Source organism: Puntigrus tetrazona, chromosome 20 (genome assembly GCF_018831695.1).
Source record: "Puntigrus tetrazona isolate hp1 chromosome 20, ASM1883169v1, whole genome shotgun sequence".
NCBI classification, from domain to species: Eukaryota; Metazoa; Chordata; class Actinopteri; order Cypriniformes; family Cyprinidae; genus Puntigrus; species Puntigrus tetrazona.
The window spans coordinates 20421240-20440851 of record NC_056718.1 but is presented as its reverse complement, the minus strand read 5'-3'; the positions used below and the strand labels follow the sequence as shown (position 1 = coordinate 20440851).

General features: G+C 36.2%; 1 protein-coding gene across 2 annotated transcripts in view; it reads left to right on the top strand.

Moving 5' to 3' along the window:
* Nucleotides 1-19612, top strand: part of nkain2 (sodium/potassium transporting ATPase interacting 2) — a 131621-nt gene that overhangs the window by 101398 nt on the left and 10611 nt on the right. For both annotated transcript variants that reach the window (XM_043220489.1, XM_043220490.1), the window contains exon 5: nucleotides 15689-15749. In XM_043220489.1, the coding sequence (XP_043076424.1) occupies nucleotides 15689-15749 (61 nt within the window). The remainder of the gene's footprint in view (nucleotides 1-15688; nucleotides 15750-19612) is intronic.

Genomic DNA, 19612 nt, shown 5'->3' with positions numbered 1-19612 from the left:
TTGTTTATTTTGTTATTAGTTCAGACATCTATTTCAGGCTTTCTGAGCATCTCCCTAGCTAAGTAAATATTTATATAGATTTTTTTTTTTATTTCCCCCTTGTTCAGACTGCAAATAAAAAGGTTAAAAAATAGTTTTTAATGTTTTAATTGAATTTTTTGTTCATTTCAAATAACTATTTTCTTCAAGAAATCTTTTGTAACATTATAAATGTATTTGCTATCGTAGATAGGTAGATATTTTACATATTCTATCTTGGACTTGTTTAATATAAGCTTTAACAATGCCTTCATTTACAAGCTTCATTATGGTTAATTTGTTGCTTCAGAAACTAGTTCTCCGACAGCAAGTGAGCAAGGGAGCTGCAATGAGAGCTTCAGTACCTCGTACAATTGCTTTTTATTCATCACGCATGCTGTTTTAAATATTAAATGCCATCTCTATTACACAGACTTTACAGTAATGATAGCGAGCAGCTTCAGGCAGCTAAAGCATGTGGACTATGAAAATTTGACGTCATGGTAATCTCTGCTATGTGGGGCGCTGGGCAGATTCTCATCCCCGGTGCTTACCTCCACATCAGCTGTCATAGCTGTGCGGCGTGACATATGCTAACAGAAATCTCAGCTAGTCCCTGTTTGTGTCAAGCCCCAGTCTCTGTTCTCATGCAGAGGATTGTAACAGGCCTCCACGAAGATGACTGGGTCATGCCGGGTTTGTAGGACTTGTTCTGTCTTCTGACAGCTGGTGATTTTTGAGTCACCTCCTTTTCGTTATTATACTTGTCCCAAAACCTGCGCTGCTTCTCGACAGGCAGCCGTAGCCAGAGAGTCCAGCCTAATGAAAGCTTCTATTAGCTGCTATACTGATGAGCTTTTGAGAACATTAGCGGTGACTCTCATAATCAATCAAGCCTTGTTTAATTACAGTGCATGATTTTATTGATGCTAGAGTTATCATTATGCTCTGCAGGTCTTGATTGCCAGTATAGGGTGCTATAACCAAGAACAAATCTCTTTACTGTTTAGGCTATTTAGCGTAATTGATATGGGTTTGCGTACTCCAATACATGACAAATGCTTCACAGACCCTAAATATTTATCAGTCACGCAACTGAATCAGAGCTTCGATTTAAGTTATTGAAATAGCCTATTTCCACTGCTTCACAAAAACGATTCAGTGCTGTTTTTGCGACTTTTTAATTTAGAGACTCTTTTAGATATTTGCTGACACACTCAGCAAAACTAATATAATGGAGGAACATAATGCCCAAATAAATGTTGCTTTATTTTACATTAACAGCAAGATCTTCACAAGTATATTGTGAATATATAGCCTTAATTAGCATGTAGTTGCTTAGTGAGGAGCTTTTATCCTGAGTGCATTAGTGTCAACATTAAATGAACAAGCTTTCTTGATTCAAGATTTCCTCAATTTCTTATACCCCGCTTAAAGCTGTTTGTATCATATTTGCCTTATTAATAGCCCGCTTTTCTGGGTTTTATGTACCTTTTTCATATTAAGCCTGTTGATTGAGCGGCAGAATTTGCATAACCCCCTGTGAGCTAACAATTCTCCCGGTGCGGCGTCTCTCGAGATGCATGGAGGGAGATCCTTGCTCGATTTTCTCAGTGTAGCCGGTTTAATGCTGCTTGCTTTCTGAATTCTCAGGATGACTGATTGGGATCCCAAGCTCACACATTTATTCCAGCAGCCGAACCTAAACTTGTCTCACCTTCCGCTGTTCATTTCTATGCCCATTGTTCTGAGCTATTTGTGGCAATGATAAGAAAATGAAGGAAAGGTTTGTGCCAGGTTCGCGAGGGAATGTGTGCTGCATCGAATGGCAAATGCGGAATCAAACTGGATGCCATCAAAGGCTAAAAGTATTATCCACTTAACTGTGATTTTTCAAATTCTGACATGAATGATTGTTAATTATCGTATATATTTTAACCCTTCTTTCCTGAAATAAAGTCAGAGAGTGAGTACATCTTCAAATGAATTATTTTGTTGCGTGGTGCGTTTTTAACTTAAAAACTCATGGAACACGACGATAGGCGAGAAATGTAAAAAAAAAAAAAATATTTGGAGTCCAACAGTAATTGCCCTGAAATGCATTGTGGGTTTATTTATCTGTGTTTTGAGTGTAGCAGAGGTGCTTTAAAGGGGATGAAAGGTGCTGCTTCAAAGCATCGCAAAAAGAGTTGCGTGTAGCGTTCTGACGGTAAAAGCGTCTCGGAGAAGTTTTGCCTCTAAATTCATCCCCTTCAAAGCACAGCAGCTAAATAATAATAGAGCTTAAAAAAATAGATAAACTCACTAGTTAAACATACAGAGTACTTTTACTTGGGCAATTAGTAAACCACCTTGATGCCTAGTGCGTGGTAGAATGCTTTGTATTTTATTATTATTATTTGTATATTTAGTTCAATATTTTGTAAAATTAAAAATGATGCATTACTCTTATTATTTTAAATCTATTTTAATTTAAATGAATGCAAAATAAATGTATCTATTTACCTATTTAAAATAGGCAATCACTCACGTTATAATAATAAAAAAGCATATTTTATTTGTTTGTTTGGTATAAAATGATTTTTTTTTGTTTTGTTTTTTTTTTCAATATATGAGATTTCTTTTTTCAATATTGAAACGGTTTTAGCTAATCTAACTAGTACGACCAGATCATGTGAGCTAAAAATAAATGCATCCATCTCCCATTAGCCATAATGCATATGAACATCCTTCAGCATTTCTAGTGAAACAACCACAACAACAATAACTTTTCTTACGCTGTCAGTCGATGAACGATTTATGGAGCGCCTAAAGAAGAATAGGTAACTGTTTTGACAAAACATAACACCTGGAGGAGAAGAAAATCAATCGACCTCATTACTTGCCAATCCCTCAAGACCTCTATGGAAACCTATTGCCACAGCCAATTTCAATTCAGGACTTAATTTGGTGGCGAGGATGAGTTGTGCTCAGCAAATCATCAGCTTGGCAGATGCCAGTGCGGCAGGCGATTGCCATCAGCTCTCGTAAATGTCAACACTAGGCCAAACTCCCCAGTGATCTTATTCAAAGTCTATTTTTTTATCCATTTGTTGACCTCTTTCATTCTCTTTCTTGTCTTGCTATTTTCTCCGTCACTCTGGCGGAGTGAGTAACGACGCGGGCCGCGGCTGAGTGACAGGAGGTCTGATATCGCCGGCCTGGCTAACGTGGCCGAGCATCTCATCTGATAAGTCAGAGAAATCGGCGACCGCAGCTGAATGGCGGAGCTCTATTACTCAAACATCACACACGGCACGAGCAGAAAGCTGACAGGAGTCAGCTGAGCAGGGCTGGTTATAGAGAGTATATTCAGATCGATCGTTGAGTGTTACATTGAGCAGCTTATTCAATAAGTTAATACTGAGAAACTTAAGCAGCATATTCTCTGCATCATGTTTGATGAATCAAATCCAATACTTGTTTCTTAGCAATTTTGGGGTGCCGATTTAAAACGGTAGTGAATGTTTTCATTTCATTTAATACTTTATGACAAAATATGATGTGAACGCCTAACATTTTTGTTGTGGTAATGTTGGATATCTTTGTGTTTTTTTTTATTATTATTATTTTAAAATAAATATTAAATATATGTATACTTTGACTTTTACTCTGACTTCAGAAAAAAGTGCAACAAATGCAACAAAGACATTATTCCTATCTTTCTCTAAGCCAGGTTTCAACAATTTTTTCCAGTATTCAAGTATTTTTATTTATTTTTTTACCTAATCCTGATTGTTAAATTAAATTTAAATATTTGCATTAAGGGTTATACATGTATATAATTTGAAATAAAGGTAAACATATATACGCAGAAAAATTTGTATAATTACTTTAATATTTTGTAACATTAAAAACTAATTATTCCTTAATCTTATTATTTTAAATATATTTTAATTTAAATGAATGCTTAAATAAATGCATCTCTTGATCCATTTGAAATAGGCAATCACTTCAATAATAATGAAAAAGACTGCATTTATTTGTTTGTTTGGGACATAATAAGATATATGATTTATTTATTTTTTAATAAACTTGTATCTCCGAAGCCTAGATTAATGATGCTGAATTAAACTATATTAAAACATACATTAATAAAACTATATTAAACTATACATACTCAAACTTTCTATAATGAGCATGCTAATGTGTGTGTGTGTGTATAAAATCTTTAGAAGGTCACCTCATCATATTAATGACTTGTTTGATGAAGAAGTGCCTTTCACATCAGAGTCTGGACCGAGGTCAGTGTTCTACACGTATAATGCAAAATATTAACAGGAAACCAAATAACTGTCTGCCATGCGTTATTGTAAGCAGAGATTTTATGTTGCGCGTATGATGACACAAAAAGATTTTCCCAAAGCCCTGTCAAAACATACATGCAATTTATTTACTGGAATCACTTGCAAGGTTTTTTGTTTTGTTTTTTAACCTCGCTTTAGCCTCACTGTCCAATATCAACCAATCCACCGCCTGCGGGCCTCAGCTTTAAATCCTTTTGTCTGTTCCTCTGTTTGTCAGGATAGAACCTTTCACTTACCCAGTTATACTCTAGCAGCAAAGGAAATATCTCTAGTGTGTTATAAAATTGCCATTACTGATGGAGGGCTTCAGGAGGTCACTGAAGCAATTATCCGAGAGTCGTTGCGGCTTTGCTCCAAGCAATGCCTGACCTCTCGATCTCAGCTGGACACCTGCCCGCCACCCATCTTTTCCTTCTAAAATATGAGTGCTAACACGTCAGGAGGCCACGAGGTCTGCCAAGCGCTATGTCGTGTGTCTTATTCAGTGCGCAAATTCTCCTTACTTCTTCCTTCGGCTGTCTGAACAACTCATAAGGCCGCTGTTATGATTTGTATGTTTTCTGCCAGTCTTTATGGAGGTCACAACTCAGTAGCATCACCCCTGGCGGTGTTTTTGTCACTTTGCAAGAGTGCAAAACCGGAAATGCAGCGAACGTGCACCGGCGCGCTCCAGGCCTTTGGCACTCTTGGCAGCCGGTTTGCAGAGCAGGTATTCAAACATTATTTTGTCAAGATCAATGAGATGTCTGAATTCATTACAGTAAACAAAGAGCAATTATGCTCTTTACTTGGAGAGTCGGCTTTTACAGCAGACAATCAATCCAGGCACAATGGAGCTGGGAGCTCAGGGCCACGATATGAATTAGCATCAAGTGAAGGAAAAGCAGCTTTGCTGAAGCCAGTAAAAATCACAGCAGGGAAGAAGCAGGTTACCTATCTATGAAGGATGTTGCATTATATTATTTTATATTATTTATTTATTGCATTACATAAATACATGAATAGTTTTATCAATGTTTTGTATTGTGCATTGCATCTCAATCGATACAAGAATAAAAACACTGTAACATAATAAAAATTGTTTTACATTTCTGTTTTTGCAAATAAACTTTAGATTCTTTATTTTTTACATAATTTTTTGTTTGTTTGTTTTTTGTTTAAAGCTGTGTTTTATGTTCAATTCCCCAAAATAAAATGAATAGACAGTTATATATAATTTTTTTAATTTTGACAATTCTTTGTTGACCCTATATTTACTAACTTTAAAGCAGTTAAAAAATGCTAAGTTGTACTAATAATTATCAGTAATTAGAATGACAAGTTGGTTTAGTTTTTCTATGCAAAATCCTAATTCCTTTCTCAATTTTTTTTTTTTTTAAGATTCACCCTAAAAGAACACATGGCACTTGTGAATCGTATATGTTATACACAAGGAAAGTTCTATATAGTAAAGAATAAAATGCGCGAAACTACTCTCTACCCTGCTGTTAGATTCCTACCAGTTTCCATCTTGAGGAAGAAACCTTTACTCCAGATGGAATAAAATTGCTTCCTTTCAGATCTCCATTCTTTGTATTAGAGAGTTCATAGGGGACACATAGGTGTGATTTTTTTCATTCGCTCGTTTCTTGCCACGGCAGATTCACCAACATGCTTTCAGGAGCGCTGTAGTCTGCGGAGGTCTATGTTATGTCTCTTCTTCCTCTATGAGCATCGGGTGCTACTGTGACATGGAGAAGCTTATTCCCTCTGGCTAAGTGCCTGCTCAATTGTGAAAGTGGAAAATTGGGTGTGATGTGTTGTTTGGAAATCAAAGCAGTTGTGATGAAAGTGTCTGCTTTACTCTCTTTTTTGTGTTCCTTCTCCACTAACACTGGCAAATTCTGCCAATTGTCAACAAAGTCTTGGCGTGAAGCACTGACTCACGGATTGCTGGCCTTTAGAAAAACATTGGCAGCAACAGATAGAGAGTTAAGTCTGTTATTGATGATTTTTGAAGAGGAAATTACAAAAACATGTGGAAGAGGCTGCAGTCTTGGCTTCTTGGCTTTAGTGTTGCTAAAGAGGGTTTTAGTAATGATAATTTAAAAATTAATTAATAATTAAATAATATATTTGTATATTAATTATGTTTAATAATAATTATGTTTGTTAAATAAATAAATTGTCCAAAAGATCATTTGCTATTGTGTTTAGGCAATTGCAAGGTGGCTGTTAAAGTGTATATATATATATATATATATATATATATATATATATATATATATATATATATATATATATATATATATATATATATATATATATATATATATGAATGTCTGCTTTGTCTAGTTTAGGTTTTATTTTAAAGCTTTTGGAGTTTTATTTTAGGTGTTGATGTCCTTAAGAATATATATTTGTGATATAAGTAACAAAAACCATTTAAATCTTTTCACACACACATACAGTATATATTTAGAAAATATTTACATGTCTATGCATTTATATATCCATAGTCTTATATTTTGATATATATAAACATATTTAATATGTAAGCAACCTATTTTTCTAAAATATATGCATGCATGCGTTTGTATTTATATATAAATAATAAATATATACAGTATACAAACATATATTATGTTCACAAAAAACTTCACGATTGATCGTTTGACAGCACACATTCTACATAAGTAGAAATCAGGAATAAAGTAATGTTGTGTTCTTTCATGCACTATGGTAGTACTGTATGAATACATTTATGCTATAGCATCATTAAATTTATAGTAGCAGCCTAACACAGGATTAGCCAGGTTTATCTTTACCCCAGATACCTCTATGCATGCCTTTTCTTACCAAACCACACTTTATGAGCCCGAGAACTCAAGGCAGTGAATGAAGGAAGTTCTTAGCCGTGATTAAAAAGCTTAAAAGGTTCATTTAGCATTGCTAACAAGACTTCTCTTTGCTAGCTCCGAGCTATAGCGTGGCCTTAGCCGCGCTAATGTACTGCGTCTAATTCAGATTAACAGCCAGGTGGACGAGGCCCAAGGAGGTCAGCACCGAAATTGGTTTCTTCAGAGGACTAAAGACAGCAAGGGGATATTCCATATAGGTCAAAAAGTGACTTTCCGAAAGCACAGGGACTAAATCATTTGTTATGCTTTAACAAATGATCACTGTTTGTGCCTGTGATTGGAAATAGTGTGACATTTATCTTTGATGATCTGAATTGTAAATGAGGCTTTGAATGTTTAATTCTTTTGTTCCTTTTGCACGTTTTGTTCTAAGACTGGTGGTGGCACAGTAAGAAGGTCAAAGATGGCATGTCTGGTACTGCTTTAGCCCACAGCAAATGACCCAATTAAAACACTTACAGTCAAACACTGGAACATTCATCTCTAATAAAATAGCCTGTTCTGTTATGTGGTGCAAAGTACATGGTGCTGGATTATTTGCATCGTTTGAATGAATACTAGTTCAAGTGCATTAACTAATGTTAAAGATGCAGCTTTGAAAGCTGATAATGTGTTACTAACAGTTGAAATGAACACAAATTAACATGTTTCAGTTTACTTTCTCACACAGCATTTAATCTGCTAACATTGCTGGCTAATGCATGCATATAAGTGACCAAGTGGACATAAACAGACGCAAACAGAACTTTCAAAACATTTGGGTCAGACATCTGTGTTTTTCTATCACACTGTTTTAACCGCATGAGGTACTACATTAGCATCCTCTCTTTAGCCTCACTCTGCTGTTCTCCGCTAATGCAACATCTAGTCAGCACATGAATTACTATGAAAGCGTGTACTGTAGTATAGTGTATATGCACGGTTTCATTGTCTTTGTTTCAAATGCACAACTGAAGTGTATTGCTCCATGTAGCGCATAGTTTTGCATGTCAAAACAAACAGCACAAGGGGAAATCTTTTTCGAGTAATTTCATTATTTCAGCAAAATATTGTTCAAATATTACTTGTTAATTCAATTATTTTTGTAGTTAGCAAATTAATTTCAGTTTGTTCATTTGTCACTTCACGTCCAGATGAACTGAAGTTATCAAATAGCAACTATCATGACAGAAATTCAAAAATGTATAAATTGTAAGTTTCTGTACCTGTGCTAATCATTTCTGTTTCCTGTTAAAAACTAATAGGATTTTGTGCATGTACTATCAACACGAAATGAACAAATCCTTCGCTGAGCTGAATTAATTTCTGCAAGACATCAAATATTAAATAAGATTCTTATCAACAACACGTCACTAGCATGATCATCACTAAACTAATCAATTGGTCTAATGGTTAAGGATTTGAGCATACCTTTAACTCTAGGTTTGAGCATCAGAAATGATTTGTTAGTTAACATTATCAGTTAACTAGCCATTCCCTCTTTGTATTCCATTATAAAAGTTTATAGTTTTGTCAGTTTATGCAGACTAGCTCCTAAAAAGTTCGATTTTTCACAATTTTAGCATCTGTGTCCTTGAGCTAGAGCTAATCAAAGGCATTAGCCGTGTTTGTGATGTTCTGTCTGCTTTGAGCCAAGCAACACTCAATCCATTTAAAAACAGGACCGTTTTACTGAAAAAACAGTTTGACTTTACCACGACGACTCATAAAAAACACATCACTTCTCCTCTCACCTCATAAACGACCCTGAAGCCAATATAATCACGTTTCTTTGTGTCAGCTATCCACGTTTTACAAGAACACGGCCACTCTAAACGGTTGTCTATTTAAATCATTTCATAAAGAGTGCATAAACCATTCACCCCTGATTTGTGCTGAGAGTGCTGTTAAAAAAAAACACAACGCAGACTGCTCCCGAATAAGTGTTTGCACTTGGAAGATTGCAGAAGACGTTTGGTGCGTCAAGACATGGGTGGTTGTTGGCATGTTAAGTAGCTCACTAGCGCAGTCTATAAAAGCCAGGAGTGAGCAGCCCACCTGGAGAGAGGCCCAGCGCCCGGGGAGGAAGTCAAGGACATTTGAATTAGTCCAAGCCGCCAAGTGCGAGAGCACAGTTTGAAGCAGGCATCCACATTGGCACAGAAATGGGTTGACTGATGCTGTGTCAACATACCAGATTGATTGAGCCAGGTGATTCTGGCCAGAAAAAGTGAAAGAAAGTAGGTTATCTAAGAAACTGATCTTAGTGAAAGTAAAGAAGCACATGAGGACACCAGTCATCCAAAGGTTTCAGAAGATGATGTAAGATTCTTTACTGGGCCGGTAAGTTTTTGAAAAAAGGCTCTTAAGCTCACCAAGGCTCCAGTTATTTAAGATCAAAAATACAGTAAAAACAGTAACATTGTGAAACGTTATTGCAATTTAATAGTTTATTGTTATTTTAGTGTGAAATGTATTCCATTGATGCCAAAGCTGAATCCTTCAGAGAACCTACACATGATTATTTAATTTAAAAAGATTGCCTTAACTCCCATATGAACTTAAGTGACATCCCATTCAATATGACGTCACCCTGCAGCTATAATAGTTTCAACTCTTCTAGGAAGGCTGTCCACAAAGTTTAGGAATGTGTTTATGGGAATTTTTGACCATTCTTCCATACCTCTCAGTCTCCGCTCTGATTCATCCCAAATACTCTCCATTGGGTGGAGGTCAGGACTCTGTGCAGGCCAGTCAAATTTATCCACACCAGACTTTGTCATCCATGCCTTTATGGACCTTGCTTTGTGCACTGGTGCACAGTCATGTTGGAACTGTTCGGAATTCCGCTGGTAGGTTGTTCCAAACATCTTGGAGAACTAACCACAGATCTCCTGTGGATTTAGGCTTTCTCACAGCCTTCTGTCTCTTCATGGCATCCCAGACACACTCGATTATGTTGAAATTGGGGCTCTGTGGGGGCCATGCCATCACTTCCAGTACTTCTTGTTCTTCTTTACGCTGAAGATAGTTCTTAATGAATGGCTGTATGTTTGGGGTTGTTGTCCTGCTGCAATTTAATTTTGGGGCCAATCATATGCCTCCCTGATGAACAAATATCTGCCTGACCAAATCTCCTACTCCATTTGCAGAAAAGCAGCCCCAAATGTTCAAGGAACCACCATGCTTCACTGACCTGCAGCCACTCATTATTGTACCACTCTCCAGCCCTTAAGACGAACAAACCGCCTTCTGCTACAGCCAAATATTTCACATTTTTCTGCACCGCAGTTCCTATGTTTTCGTGTATACTTGAGTCGCTTGGCCTTGTTCCCAAGTTGGAGGTATGGCTTTTTGGCTGCAACTTTTCCATGAAGACCACTTCTGGCCAGACTTCAGACAGAAGATGGGTGTATCTGGGTCCCACTGGTTTTTGCCAGTTCTGAGCTAATGGCACTGCTGGACATGTTCCGATTTCGAAAGGTAATAAGCTTGATGTGTCTTTTATCCACGGCACTAAGACTCCTTGGTCGACCACTGCGTCTATGATCCTCAACGTTGCCCGTTTCTTTGTGCGTCTTCAAAAGAGCTGGAACAGCACATCTTGAAACCCCATTCTGCATTGAAATGTTTGTCTGGGAGAGACCATGTTGATGCAGTATAACTACCTTGTGTCTTGTTGCTATGTTTAATCTTGCCATGACATGAAACTGTCTTTCACCACCTCACCTTGGTAGCAGAGTTTGGCTGTTCCTCACCCAGTTTTAAGCGTCACCCAGTGGCAAAGAGTGGTCACACCAAATATTTGATTTAGATTTTTCTTTTGTTCATTGACTGCATTTTGTTCATTTATGAAAATAAATGTTAGACTGTTTCAATTTCAACCTACATGTGATATTTATAATCATTAGCACTTGTTTGGTATAATTGGTTTATCATACACCTGACCATAATCCTACAAAATCCCAGAAGTGTACCATATATATATATATATATATATATATATATATATATATATATATATATATATATATATATATATATAATATATATATATATATATATATATGTAATCATGAGTCAGAGAGAAAATTGAAATTGAAGGGTATAAACTCTTGATAAAATTGCAGAGTTGCACTTTTTTAATATGATGGATATCTCTAAAGGGAAAATTGTAGTAGTTTGTAAAACTGTCTGTAATAATTCAAGCTTGAGTGGTTGTATTTGGCTGATCAAACTGTGACCTTCTGCAGAAAGTGACTGATTATCTAGCTGTTTCCAAAGTCAGAATTCACTTCTGTTCCAAATAATGCTGTAAATGTTTGCCATCTGTGTTTCTTCATATGCACTTAAATGAGAAAATGTATTCCGATTTCCATGGATGTACGCACAAGCCCATTTGTCATTCTGTGTCATTCTGTGTCACATGGCCTGTTTCTGTAGTCTTTGTAGCTTAAGTAACATTTGCGATTTTAAGGGTGCTAAACCACATAATTTTTCATTGTGAAGTTGCTCCATGCTTTGAAGATAAACATATTAAACATTAAATCTCATTAATCGAAACTGCGGGTGATGAAAAATGAGCAAGCTTGTACGTGAGGTTCAACTTTAAGATACTCGCATCGAGATCAATTCTTGCTCCCAGACGCATCCTCAATTATTTAGCACCTCCTTAGAAACCCTGCATGTATTATTCACATGTATAGAATCTAAATTTAGTCTTGTCTATTGGGAATGACAGAGCAGAGGAAGAAGGAACACAATACAACAACATGTCTGCGTTTGTGAGTGAGTGTGTGTACCAGACTGAGTTCTTCAGAGGAGCACATCATCCGACTCTTATTCTCATTTCTCATTATTATTATTATTATTCTCATTTCGGCAGGATGTACATTTTGTGTGCTTACGACAGTTGGGCTCACTGCGTTGAATACAGTATCCCACAATGCAGTGAGCTTTCCTTGACCTTCCATTTACATTGTAAAAATTCACCAGACAGTAATAACTGTCTAAATAAAATCTACTGTAAAATGTAATTACCCTTTAGCTGTGTCACTGTTATTATAACATAACTTAATCTAATTCTGTATATGCAATATCTATATTTTATATAATATTAATAATATTAAATAATATGTTTGTAATATATAGCATATATTTTTTCATTATTAGTATATTAATATATAAAACCCATTGTGGCCAATTTATTTTCTGAAAAAAATTATATAATAGTGTGTTTGTGTGCATACATTTTCTATATTTTAAAATTATTTAGTTTTAAAAACTGTTTATATATTTACATAAACATATTAATATAAATGCAAAAAAGTCATTTTTATGTTCTGTAATTTTGAAAAATATTACATGATATGAAGTGTGCATGCATGTGTGTGTTGATTAAATGAAATGTTATATTGCAAACAATAAAAATTACCGCAATATTTATATATATTTTTACTGCAGTTTATAAACATATTACAGTATAAACATGAATCAAAATTGCTAATCTACATTAATATAACTTCATTTAATATATACATTTGTTTAGTCCAAAATTTAAGTATTTACACCAAATATATATAAGATCAAAATGAATTTTTCTGCCTTTTGAAATACATTTTGCGATAGGTTTTGCCATTTTGAATTTAAACTTAAACATTAGTCTAAAATTACTAACATTTTTAAAATACATTTCCTTTAGCCAGGGCTGTTTATGACATCCACTCAGCATAAATTTTAAATATATTCATCCCAAATATTTGTTGTTTGGAGCAAACGGTTAGCAAGCTTTTTTTTTCACCGCTCTTCATCACACAGTTAGCACAGACTGTATTTGCATCTTGTTAATTTGGTTTACATATTTTGCAAACACAATGGGCCGATGATAGCATCAGGTAATCAAAAGAGCAGCATGTATTGTGTGTGTTGAACCCTGATCCGCCTCTTTCCCCACACAAACACACAGATGCTAGCCGCTGGCCGCCTCCATTGTCTGCTCATTCACGCTGGGTGCTGTATCCAAGGAACCGGGAACCAAAATATGGTCTGGCCCAATGTGCTGAGTCGAGGTGACACCACATTGGTCCCTCGTCCTTCACATAGCTGTGTGATATTATGTAAATGACCCTGTCTGGATTGGGATTGCATGTGTGCGAGCGCGGCCCCGTGCTCTCCACCGCCACTGGGAAAGAGGAGGGAGTGGTACATTATTCCGTGTAAATGAGAGCAAGACCTTGAGGTATTCTCGGAATCCTAAATCTGCTTTTCCTCCCATTTACCGCCGTACTGTGATTATCCAGAGGGATTGGACCCGGGAATGCAGTCCTGGACTGTTTGTTCTGTTCGTTTAGTTAAATGAAATGCTCAAATGATAAGAAACGGCGATACATAAACAGTCTTGTAAACACGGCCACATTCTAGAGCATTCCCTGAGGGGACACGAGTTTGTATCTCGTAGAATAGCAAATGGAGCTCAGCCTCTTAATTATAATCTCAAGTCTGGGTGGCCTTTTTAGCAGTATGTCAAAGCACATTTGCTCTCAGCACAACTGTGGCACAGTGTTGGGGAATGTTACTTTTAAAAATAACTTGCTATGCTATTGAGTTACTCGTTTAAGGCGACTGATTGCATTACTTAAGTTATTTTGTGTTACTTCTGTCTAGGTTTGCAAATAAATTTTACGGCGATTACAGTGATTTTTTTAAAGCGTTAATTCATTTAACGTTCAATTCAATTCGAGTTTGAGGGGGCAGAAACGTATTATTATTATTATTATAAATTTGTTTATTCAGATATACATTAAATGAAAAAATGAAAAAAAAAACATTATGGAGCAAAACTGTGTTCAACATTAAAAGTAATAAGAATTTTGGTTGAAATGACTACTGAAAAGTTCAAATTGGTTCAATTATTACAGTGTACAATGATTTCTGACAGATCATGTGACTCAATATTAGCTGAAAATTCAAAGGAATAATTCTTAAAATATATTAAAAATAGAAAACAGTTATTTGATTTGTAATACTATTGTACAGTATAGTACTGTTTAACTGTTTTTTTAATATAATATATATATATATATATATATATATATATATATATATATATATATATATATATATATATGTATGTAAATGACCACTATATGTAATTATCTGTTTAAAAAAAACTCATCTGATTACATTACCCAGGTTTAATTTGTGCCGTGTTTTCCCCAACACTGGTCCTGTAGACCTCATTTTGGCAGTGCAGACGACAAGAGCTCAAGCTGTCCCACTCTATCATTTGTCTTGATTCGATCAGAGACGTCCAATCAGTCCAGTTCTATAAAATCACCGGTGTAACACACAACAACATGGCTCTCTGATGAAGAGGGTTTATAAAAAGCCCAGCTGTGCTGCCGAGCATTTTAAAGAGTCTGCTCCGAGAGCTCCAAGTCTTTTGTTTGTCCATTAAACGTGTTTAAGTACTCAATATTCCGATGCGATCTTTTCATCATCCTTTCACATTCATCCTTCTTAATAACAGTTGAAGTCCCGAGCCCGCCACCGACCGTCTTTTTCTTTAAACACGGATACTGATGAGTGGTTCAGAGCCAGTAAAATCAGAGCTTTGTGCATAGATGTGCTTCTATGATTCAGAAGTGCTGTGTTTTGGAGCAGCAGAGAGGATGAGGCTCCAGCATTTCTGCTTCGCTCTGTCCTCATTGCTCTAAAGACCCATTTCCCGTGGCGGTGTCTCAGTTTGATGTAAAGCTCTCGCCACTACAACACCTGTTTCCTCGGTGAAAATAAGCCTACCTCCCTCTATCGTTGATCTCTTCATTCTCTCCTGTATTTATTTTTTCGATTCTCTCTCATTTGAGCAGAACATACGAGTATGTTTTCTCTGCTGTTAAAAGTATGCTTTTTTATCTCTAATTAACCGAATAAACCACTAATGACTTTCAATTATGGTTTGGTGGCTTATTCTGATATAATGACCACCTGAAATTAGTTGACAAAGATTTATTACATTTCTTGATGTATTTTCTGTTGAAAGAGGAAGCTTGGTTTTTATCAAAGCGAAGTCAGATCATTTTATTAGATGAGGATTTTTCAATCGTTTTATTTCTTGAAAGCGGAAACTGTACATTTTAAATGTGTATGTTATATTATATTTAGGTCAGCAAAGTCAACATTAGCTACAATTTCTTTTGAAAATATCAGTTCACAGTTTTACTATATATATATATATATATATATATATATATATATATATATATATATATATATATATATATATACTTTTTTTTTTTCTAACATCAGGTTGCCAGGAATGACTGTGAAACCTTTTCGGATAATATTTCCTATTCCATTTGCTGCACTACATCTAACCTTAATATCGGCAAATTGATTAGTACAGATGATTATTCTAATCAATGTTGTTTTCTGTTCTCCTTACAGCTGGCTGGGTTCATCTATGCCTGTTATGTTGTGAAGCTCATTTCAGAAGAGGAGGACAGCTGTGAGTATATCATGCCACCCTAAGATATGTTTTAAATTAATGATATGTATATATGTATATGTATGTATGTATATATATATATATATATATATATATATATATGACAGAGAGAGAGAGAAATTCGATATAATTCATTTATATCTTTTTTTTTCTTAAGTTTTTTAAATGCTTGTTGGGAAAATGTTCTGTTTCCTGCAGTAATGAAGCACTAACACAGACATAGCTCTTGGTGGCAGATCTTTAGCCTAGTTTGAATGCCCCAGTAAACATCTGAATTTAGATGTTGCAGGATCTAAAAGATTGCTTTTATTGATCTCAAACGACCAGCCTGTGGCCTAGTGTTTTAAAGCAAGGAGAAAATTGTTCCATTTGTAATGCTCAGACGATCACACTTACCACCACCACGCTGAGACACATGGGTCATTCGCTTTAGTCACCTTTCTGTCCTGACAAAAGATTAGAAAGCATAATAATGAGGATAGAAGATGGCCTGAGTTACAATATTCCCTACCTGGTCTCATGACATATATGTACCTTGGTGCACTTTTTAGCAAGGCACGAAATACGTACCAATAAGTACATATCACTGCAGTTTCCAAAAGAAATGAACACTAGTGGCACTAAAACTCTGACACAGAGTTTTGATTAATAAATATTAATATTCTGGGAGATTTGAAAACTGATGCTTTTGAATGTTAGCATTACATACATCTAGCTTCATATCTATGGGTTTTCATAGACAGTAGGTTTGTTCAGTAGCTCACAGAGTACAGAGACGTGCTTAACAGATGAGGAGCTTCGGCTCGAATCTTGTGTATCTATAGTTCGACAAAACAATTCAAATCTGTGTAGAAATGTGCTGTAAGGCAGTGTACAGAGGTACATATTTTTATGAGACCAGACTGAATATTCCTTATATATTAATGAAACTTTTGTCATTAACTGACTCACTTGTATGCATTGCAAATCAGTATGCCTTATTTCCTTTTGTGGAACACACAAGGAAAACTCAAGGCAATCTTGTGGCTTTACAGGAATGTATTTTTATGCTGCTTTTTTGTTGTTTGACTTTCATTATATTGAAAACTGTGGGCATCATATTGTTCAACATTTCCCCATTTGTGTTCTACGGAAAAAGGAAACTCATGCGGATCATGACAGACTACTCGTTTAATGTGTTTTGCCCTCAGATGCTTGTAACTTTTTTCTTAGGAGAGTCTTTTGAGGAATAGCTACAATAACAAAGGAAATGCAGCCTAACACTGGCATACAAGATCAATACTGTTGTTCTCTTGCAGAGTCAAGCTTTATTTTCCCTGTTCTCATCATTCTCTCATCACCGAGCAACTAAAACAGACAGACAGAGAGATGCATGTAAAAGTGTGTGTTTGTGTGGCTGTTTATTCGTTAGGCATCCCCCCTTCTTTGTCATGCTTTTTCATTGCATTTTATCAGTTCATAATCAGAGCAATCAGAATCATTAAACTTCACTCTGAATGTAATTAAGCATGGCCGTATTCGGAGGGTCAGCGTCTCATTAAACTGAGCGCCTTCACTACATTTTAAGATCACGGAGAGGGAGCCCTCTAGCAGAATACATCCAGTGTAGCGTGATGGTCTATTAATGCAGAATATTTGTGCGTATATGGGTTTTTATGCATGACTTCATTGGGATGTTGATCCAAGCTAGAGTGTGATCCTTATTCTGTGTGCATGTTTATATGTACGTGTGTGTATTACGTTTTTCAATGTGTTTTATGGCCAACGTGTCAGCGGTCGTCTTTTGGACAACTGTCAAGTCAGCAGTCTTCCCCATGAAGACCATTTAAAGGCATTTGCAGGTGTTTTGAGTTAATTAGCTGATTACAGTGTGGCACCGATATTGTCTTCAATATTGAACCTTTTCACAACATTCAGATTTTCTGAGAAACCAAATTTGGGATTTTCATTAGTTTGTCAGTCATCAAAATGAAAATAAATGAACATTTGAAATATATCAGTATGTGTGTAATGAATGAATATAATATACAAGTTTGACTTTTTGAATGAAATTAGTGAAATATATCAACTTTTTGATGATATTCTAATTATATCACCAGCACCTGTATGTGTGTGTGTATATATATATATATATATATATATATATATATATATATATATATATATATATATATATATATATAAATGATCTTCTTATAACCTCCTCACACAGTAAATGATTTTGACAGCTTTTGGTTCCTGAACATTTAATATATTTCCTTCATCTTCCTAGAAATGTGGGGATTGTTACTCGCCAGCCTTTTTCAGAGTACCTTATGAATAAAACCCAATAATTAAGCCACGTGTGCAAAAACTAACTTTCATCCTCTCCCAAAATCCATTTTATTGGCTTTAGATTAGTCAAATCTGCAAAGCTTTGCGCCCCAAAAAACTGCCGCCGCCGCACCGATCGCTTAACTTCCCGGTGTCCAGTGGGGCTTCTGATTGTCTCAATCAGTGATCAGGACAGATTCTAGAACATTTGTATAATTGGAAATCCCTCTCGAAAGTCTCTCTCAATCAGTCCACGGGCAGCCTGAGTCTGAGTGACGGCTACGTTAGTATCCGTTGAGAGATTATCACAGCGGTGTTGATGTACCAAGGGCGGGCCCAGGAAAATTCCACTGAGAAATATTATCTCTGAAGCTCTGAATCCTCCAAGCAGGCGAACGATATTGATGGCTTGATCCCTGAGGCATGTAGGAACACTAATCGGGATGCCATATTGGCCATTACGGCTTTAATTAATATAGTACATGAAGCACCTCTGCAAAGGTAATGAACAGCTCGAACCAATCAACACGGTCCGCGCGTAATTACAGCGGCTATCACAGGTAACGTCCCACGGTCCATTTAAAGAAAGGACGGTATTTAAATGATTCACGAGAAAGCGAGAGAGAGAGAATTAGGAAGCGTCGGTGCGCACAAGTTGCGGGGAAACACTTTTTGCATCTGTAACAAGGAAATTAGGTTAAGGCTTTCCTTTGGGGATATGCAATCAGGCTTTGTGGTTGCAGGGAGGTGGAAACTCATGCTGATAGTCTTTGTGCGCCGCGTGCGGTTTACAAATGCCTTTGTCGAGGAAGAGCTTTTGGAAGGGTGAAGCCAAAACCCATAAAGCTTTGCTATATGGATGCTGTGAGGAAAAAACGTCTATCTCGGTCTAATTCCCTGCAGCGCCGGTGCCATCAAAACGGCTCCTTTCTGGGATGTGTCGCTTAAAACAGAATAAATAGCTATTCGAGTCGTTTTGTTGAGGTCGAGGGACGGTTGTTGGATGGGATTGAATGCTAATGCTGTAGCTCAAGGCGGCCCGTAGACCCTTTAATCTGTCCACTTGCCCACAGTCGATGGTGCTTGTATGTTTTTTGCTGTTGTTGTTGTTGTTTTTTTACTTCATTACTGGATCAGTGATCCCAGCATTTCCCATTATCTTGGCAGGAAGAATTTCTGCAGTGAAACAACTTAAGATATTTGTTTCACTGCAAAGATGAAATGTTTTCAGAGCCATTTAAGAGCACATGTCTGCCCTCAGGCAATCTATTTTAACATTTACCCCCTGCAGACATATTTATGTAAAGGACATTAGCATGGGAATGTTTTGAAGTGCGGCGTAACTCAACGATCAGTGTTTTCTGTTTTAAATGTTTTGTGTGTACGTGTCCTCAAAGTTTGGGGTCAGTAAGATTTTAAATGTAAGACTTATTCGGCAAGTATCCGTTAAATTGATCAGATGTGACAGTTAATGTATTCATAATTTTTCGTAATTTTTTTAAACTTTCTATTTATCAAAGAACAACTGCTTTCAGCAATGCTAATAAGAC